The sequence below is a fragment of the Ochotona princeps genome, chromosome 20 (genome assembly GCF_030435755.1).
Source record: "Ochotona princeps isolate mOchPri1 chromosome 20, mOchPri1.hap1, whole genome shotgun sequence".
In the NCBI taxonomy this organism is placed as follows: Eukaryota; Metazoa; Chordata; class Mammalia; order Lagomorpha; family Ochotonidae; genus Ochotona; species Ochotona princeps.
This window is the reverse complement of record NC_080851.1, coordinates 1,445,918-1,453,108: the sequence shown is the minus strand read 5'-3', so window position 1 is coordinate 1,453,108 and position 7,191 is coordinate 1,445,918. Positions and strand designations below refer to the sequence as shown.

At 61.2% G+C, this 7,191-nt stretch overlaps 1 protein-coding gene across 1 annotated transcript in view; it reads right to left on the bottom strand.

Annotated features, from left to right (window-relative positions):
- Nucleotides 1-5,344: 5,344 nt before the first annotated feature.
- GRB10 (growth factor receptor bound protein 10) overlaps nt 5,345-7,191 on the bottom strand; it is a 78,187-nt gene continuing 76,340 nt past the window's right edge. Inside the window, exons 13-14 of the mRNA XM_004582214.3 lie at nt 6,418-6,511; nt 5,345-5,770 (exon numbers count right to left, since the gene is read on the bottom strand). Of these exons, the coding sequence (XP_004582271.1) occupies nt 5,624-5,770; nt 6,418-6,511 (241 nt within the window). The 3' untranslated portion in view covers nt 5,345-5,623. The remainder of the gene's footprint in view (nt 5,771-6,417; nt 6,512-7,191) is intronic.

Here is a 7,191-nt window from a genome sequence, read left to right as displayed (position 1 = left end):
ACCAGAAGGCCACGCCTCCACCCTGGGCCCTGAGATCACACACGGCTTCAGTGTGACCCCAAGACCACGTGTGGCCACTATGTGTGCCCCCAAGACCATGAACAGCCTCTGCATGGGCCCTGAGACCACGTGTGGCCTCTGTGTGTGACCCAAAGACCACATGTGGCCACTGTGTGTGCCCCAAGACCACGTGTGGCCACTGTGTGTGCCCCGAGACCACATGAGACCTCTGTATATATCCAAAACCATGTGCAGCCCCCATGTGCACCCTGAGACCACATACAGCCCCCACATGGGCCCTGAGACCACGTGTGGCCTCTGTGTGTGCCCTGAGGCCACAGGCGACCCGCTGCACAGGGGCCCGAGACAAGTGTGGGCTGGTGTCTGCATGGCCCTGAGACTGCACACTCTCCTCCTATCGGATTCAAAGAAGCCTGTATGAGCTCGGGCTGTGCCAGGGTAAGGAGGAAGTTGAACTGGGGAAATCCGGGTTCCACACGGATGTGCATGTGTGCACATAGGTATGTGGGTGGGGGCTCTGGGGAGCTGAAGGAGACGTGGGCTGACTGGGTGTTCCTGTGGGCACTGTCTGCAAAGGCGCCCCGTAGGCGTCCCACGTGTGTGTTCAGGAACATGGTCTGGAGCGGCCCCGGCACCAGGGGCTGACCGAGATGGCTGACGGCTGTGGAGTGCTGGATCCCGCCATCCAGAGAGCACGTGACCTGGCACGCTCCGGCAAAGGAGAGGAGCCTGTTTGCCTGGTCACCTGCAGCCCCTCCCTCTGTCCTTGTGCTGGGCCTCAGAACTCCAGGAGCCCCTACACATGCCCTCTGCATTCGACAGGCATTCTTGCAGTGGTGGGTCTGGGGACGCTGCCGGGGACTGAGCTCGTGTGACAGTGAAGGGTCCCAGGTCTGAAGGCCCAACAGCCAGGCCCCCAGGCATTGGAGGACACAAACCAACACAGCTTGCACTCACGCACCCGACCTCTGCCCCTTGCCTTCTCGGCTCTTGCTGTGCTGGGCGGTGCCCACTTCCTTCCGAGAGGGTGGACACTCCATTTTGGATCCATAGCCCGTCTCCTTCAGAAACAGCCACGGATACACTCAGAAGGCGTGCTTGCTGTGCCCAGGCGTGCCTTACACCATGCAACGGATGCTTGAGTCGGCCCTGGCTGTGCTCCCAGCACATGGCCGCGCTGCTGGCTTCAGGGGCACAGCCACATGCGGGCCTTTGCCCTGCAGTGCCACTGAGCTGGGGGAACTTGGTCCTGAGTGAGTGTGACCAGGAGGACCCTGCCATGATCCCCCATGCCCAGGGCAGAGGAAGGCAGTGTGGGTACAGCCAAGCAGAGCTGGAATAGGGGGTCTGCTCCACGCTTTGAGTGGCAGCATAGGGGCTGCATGAGGCACATTTCATGTGCACAGCAGGGCTCGGTGTGAACCCGGAGGCACTTGTACTTGCATACTCGTGTGTCCTGACTCATTTTCTGCCATGAGTGTGCTCCGAGCGAAGGGACCCCGGAGTGCTCTTGGGGAGAGTGGGCGGGGCTTCCCACTGAGCCATAGCCTGTCTGTGCAGGGGGAGCTGGGGACTCAGGCAAGGATGGGGTGGCAGGAGACAAGGGCACGTCCTTGTGTTGTACCCCGGTTTTGAGATCCCCAGAAGTCATCAGGAGTCTGAAGTCAATGCAAACACATAAGGACGGTTTATTCAGCCTAGTCTGGGCTCGCAGCCGCTTCCAGTGCAGCGGGACGGGGCAGGGCAGCCGCAGCAGCTGGGCTGGACAGCACAGTCAGGATTGGTCCGTTTAACTGTTAACTTTTAAAAAGAGCAAGTTGGCAGGCTTCTATTGGTGGGTTTAAAGCAAGCAACTTTGAGATAGTACAAACTGGTGGACTGTGGGGTAGTGAAGGCGTCTTATCTGACAAGCACACCAGGGCCTCCTTGCTGAGCGGTGCTCTGCGTCCGCGACCTGCCGGGTGTCCCGCAGGCTGTCAGGCCTGGAGCCCACGCAGCCCCCAGCCAGGCAAGGCAGACATCACACAAGCAGAAAACGCTGAGGTTCCTGGCACGCACTCGCAGTGTGGTGGGATCCATGGGGGCGGGCGCGCCAGGCCCACTGGGCACGCTTGCAAAGGCTGTTGGTGGGGGAGTGTGGCGGGGAAAAGCAGGTGGTTTTCTCCTCAGGGAAGTCCAACTGCCTGCCTTCCTCCCTTGGGGCCAGTGTTCTTGCTTTACCTGCGGGGTCCCATGGATCTCTCTGCCAGCTTAGAGTCTGTGTCCTGTGTCCAGGGCTCCTGGGGAAGGGTGTGGTCTCTCTTGGTGCCCCCTCTGACAGTTTGTGTGGGAGAAACCCCCACCACAACACTGCTCTGAGCACCTGGTCTACCCTTTGGTGCTGACCAGCCCTGTGGATGGGGAATCGCCTGCGTTCCTGCTGCTCTGCCGTGAGCCCCTGGCGTCTGGTGCACCCCTGCACCCAGCAGGCTTCAGACCCTGGCTGCGTCTGCTGGAGCTGGTTTTGCGAGTCTTGCAGGCGGCATTTACAAATGCAGTGAAAGCTTTGTCTGACCCATCCTGCAGATGCTGCTTGCTGACCCATGCTTCTGAGCGGTCCTTGGGCTGTACCGGGACACAGTGTGGAGTGTGTGCACATGCGTGAGCGTGGCCCAGGCCTTGGGGAAGAGGCCCTTGTACCTAAGATGGCAACCCCTTGCCACGTGTTTCACTTGGTTGAAAATATGATGCTCCCGTCTCCCCCTCTGTGGCCTGCCGTGGCACCTGCCACTGCTTCCAGCTGTGAGTGGCAAGGACTGGGCCTGGCGGGTGGGCTCTGTGTCTCTCGGGCCACCTCCCACCTTCCCATGACCACGCTCTCGCGATCTGTGTGTACCTGGCCTGGGAGGGCGACAGACCATGGCCAAGCAGAGGGGAGCAGGCACAGCTGGGGTGGAGGGTCCCGTGGGGGCCCCTGCTGCCTGGTGAGACCTAGTGGGACTGTGGTGGGTGTTTGTACAGATAGAAGCCCCAGGCAGGGCTCAGGCCAGGGGCAAGACCCTCCTCTGGGGCCCCCGGGGCCGACCATCACTTCTGATCCTGCTTTGCTGCCACTTCCACTGCACTGGGATGGCTGTCTGAAGGGCCTCGCTCCCTGGGGGGGAGATGAGGTGACGCGAGCTCAGGGTCCCAGAGGCCTCTCCCACCGCAGAGGGCGGACAGCAGCTAGCAAAGTGAGAACTTGGGAGCCCATCTGTGCTGGCCTCTCCTGCAATGCCCTCTGCTGGCCATCCCGTGGCCTGCAGCCACAGCGCTCGGGGACTTGCAGGGATGGGTGACCCGTGGGCCAGAGGTGCCCTACACCCAGCGTGCTGGGTGGCCCACAGGGTTAGGCAGCGTTGCTGTGGGTTGCAGTGGGTATGCGGCGAGGGCGGTAAAAAAGACACACTTGACAAACCGTGGAAAATGAAGAACACTGTATTAATGTTTATTTCTAGGTACAAGAAACAGAACATCAGTCCCTTAATTGTACAAAAATACCTGAACGTTTACAATTGGGTTCACGAGCCAAACAGCGGTATGTACAGTGAAGCGGAGCACGGGTCAGGGTGTGTGTCCTCACCAGGCCTCTGCAGTCCCCAGGGCACTCGCAGGGCACTCCTGCCACATCACACATGTACGAGGAGCGGGGCCCAGCCCGCAAGGCGCAGCGATGGGTCAGACTGCCAGGTGTCGGGGGCAGCAGGGAGGACAAAACACCTAAGCTGAGGCACATGTTTATCCAGGGCTTAGCAAACAAAAAGAAGGTTCTGGACCTCTACCCACACCCAAAGCATTTGGCATTTCTCCTTCTTGACTTAGTCCAGGTTGCTACAATGGAGTTTCCAATCAGAACAGGAAAACGACAGGCAGAGAAAAGAGGCAACAGGCCGCACAACAACCCTGAGCTGTCCCGTTACATTCACGTCAATTCGATACAAAAATAAAAGGCCGATGTCCTTCCGTCCCCGCCTGGGGGCCGGAGCCGCCGCAGGTGCGGGGGACCGCTGTTGCTAGGTGGGCCTCCCAGCCAGGGGCCGCGAGAAGTCTGTTGCGCGCGGGCAGGGCGATCTACATTCTCAGCAATCCACTACGCTGCAGATACAAAAGACTACGTCAAACCAGCTACATATAAAACTGTGAGTCAGAGCCAAGCTGTTCTTCTTTTAAATAAAACGCACACGTATAAATATGAAATACTGCACACCCTAGCTGTCCGTCGGGGGCGGAGCGAGGGGAGGGTCGGGCGTTGTTGCGTCATCTACGGAAACAGAGCAGAGAACCCTAGAGTTGTCGGTGAATGTCTGGCCAATGAGGGGCAGGGGGCGGGTGGGGGGCCGGGAGCCCTCCCCAGGGCGGAGCTCGGCCGAGGGGCCGCCAGGCGCGGACCGCTCGCTCCAGCTGGCCCTCCCAAGGGGCGAGTGGGTGCCAGCCAAGAGGAGGCCACTGAGCATCTCTGGTGAAAGCAGCTTTGCTAAAAAACGTCCCCGTGCTCAAGAGTAAGCTGGCATTTCGCGGGGCCGTGGGAGTGGCAGCCGGCCCTGCCTCGCTTCAGCTCTCAGGCGAGTGGGAGCTGGCCAGCGGCCTTCGTGGGCAGGGCAGTCAGGTGTGGACTGGCTTCTCTCAAGCCTGAGGCGGGGCAGCTCCTGATGGGGAATGCTGTGCCGCCACCACCGAGCCCGCAGGCCGCTGGCCAGGGCCAGCCCGCACTGTCCTCAGTCACACCCGTGGGCTGGCGATGCCGCCAGGTGCCATTTCTCTGCAGCTTCTACACCCACCCGCCCTCCCGCCTGGGGGCTGGGGTCAGCCACGTGAGGACACACATACTGCAAGGGGGTAAGGCAGTGACTTGAACAGGCTGAGGTTTCCCCAGATGGGCCACGCGGCGTGCTTGCCGTGGGCAGCTGCCGGGGCCCGGACGCGCCTCGAGACCAGCCTGGGGGGCTGGCGGGGAGGGGCGCTGCCCGGGCCGCTATGCTGGGGGCACAGTGAGGTTCCCAAAGAGACAGAGCCCGCGGCACTCGGGAGACGCACATCTGGGCATGGGGCAAGGGCTCACAAGACTGCACGCCTACCACAGGGGACAAAGCTCTTCAAGTATACTGGGGAGGGAGGCCTGTGATGGGGGCGACCGGGCAGGCTGCGGCTTCCTCTGGAGACAAGGGGCACCTGGTGGTCAGTCCGCCTCCCCACTCGCCACTCCCACACAGGCTGACCAGCTAGCTAACACATGCCTTCCTGCCAGCGGCTGCACCCGACAATGACAACACAGAAGGAGTGCAAAAAAGTGATCGATACAAAAAAGTAAACATATTGGTTTTAATTGTCAAGATTACTCCAGGGCAAGAGTTCTTTTCCAATTCTTTCTCTCCGGCTCTTGTTCCGTTGGCACCCAGCTATGGTGGTCGAAGATTCCAGTTGGTTCGACAGCTTGAGCTGCTTATTGGGCCTGCCCTGCCTTGGCCAATCTGCAGGGCGGCGGGCCGCCAGGTGTGCGGCGGCTGGTACCGGAGGAACCATCTTGCTCTGATGATGTGCGCACGGGCGGCTTCCGGGTTCCCGTGCGCACGGCCTGCTCGGGCACTTATAAGGCCACGCGGATGCAATGGTGCTTCAGCTTGCACGGCAGCACCCCCTTGTTGAGCTGGTAGAAGTCGACCAGCTGGATCAGATCAGAGAACTTGGTGTTGCCGTCATCCAGGCTGAGGAAGGTCTGGCCTTCCTCCTCACACTGCGGAGACACAAGCGACACACGTGCCCGCCCGTCAGACTCCCTGGTCTCTGCCGTGGCCCTCGGACAAGTTGCTGAGGCCACTAGGCTAAGCTCCCAGTGATGGTGGGGCCCCCGCCCCCACACTGGGGAAGAATGAAGTGACCCAGAGAAGCGCCAGGTGTCCACCAGGTACAATTCTAGTCACAAGCCCCGGCGTGAGAACACCTAGAAGGCCCTTGGCAGAGAATCCGAGCGCCAGCCACACCACAGAACGTCTGCCAGCCTGCCGTGGTTGGGGTGCTCACAGCCGAGGGAGGCCTGGAGCACAACCCACAAATCTAACAGGCGCTGGCTGGGCAGGCAGAGTGCTGGCAGGCTGGCCTGCAGCCACGGCCAGAATAATGCACTGTCTTCTTAGAGGGCGAAGTGACGGGCATTTTTCTGGAACCTTCCTAAACAGCTTAGTGCAAAGAACCCAGAGTCTCCATCACATGATTCCTGCATCTGGGCTCATGGTCACCAGCCCTGCTGTCCACCTTTCTGGGTGTTGGACCAGTTCCAACTGTGACTGCAGAGGCAGTGGGACGCCTTGGGCGGGCCCCCAGGCTCACTCTGCACTGAGCCTCGCCTACACCGAGGGCACAGGGCCCGGGGTCAGCACTTACAGGCAGGATCTGGAAGTTCTTGATCTTCTGGTGGTGGCACAGCGTCAGCACAAAGGCCTTCGGGTTGCTCTGGCTGTCACGGAGCAGGAAAAGTCTGGGAAATAAAAACAACCCGTGATGGTCAGAGGTGAGATCCCAGCTGCACACATGAGCCTGTGACCCCATTAGCCACATCTGGAACCACGGGGACTCCAGGCTAAGGTGGAGAGACTGCAGGATGGGTGAGACGTGCGAGCAGAGAGGGGCGGTGGGGGGAGGGGGAAAGGGGAGGAGGGAAGGGGAGGGGGTGAGAGGGAGGAGTTGGGGCAGGGAGGAGTTGGGGCAGGGAGGGAGGAGGGAAGGGGAGGGGGAGGAGTTGGGGGAGGGAGGGAGGAGGGAAGGGGAGGGGGAGGGAGCAGAGTTGGGGGAGGGAGGGGATGGAGGGGGGAGGGAGGAGGGAAGGGGAGGGGAGGGGGAGGAAGCAGAGTTGGGGGAGGAGTTGGGGAGGGAGGGGATGGAGGGGGGAGGGAAGGGGAGCAGGGGAGGGGGTGAGGGGGAGAAGGGAAGGGGAGGGCGTGAGCGAGGAGGAAGAGGGTGGGGAAGGAGGGGTTGAGTGGAGGGGGATGAGCAGAAGGGGTTGCCTTCTGTGCCACTAAGTTGGAAAGATTTCCAAGGACGGTGGGGACAACCCGGCCAAGTCTTCGCCCTCGGGCGCAGGGCACTCGGGCCACACAGAGCAGGCCCTCAGCTGAAGCAATGCCCAGTGGGGTCACTTGGCGAGGCCCGGCCTGCCTC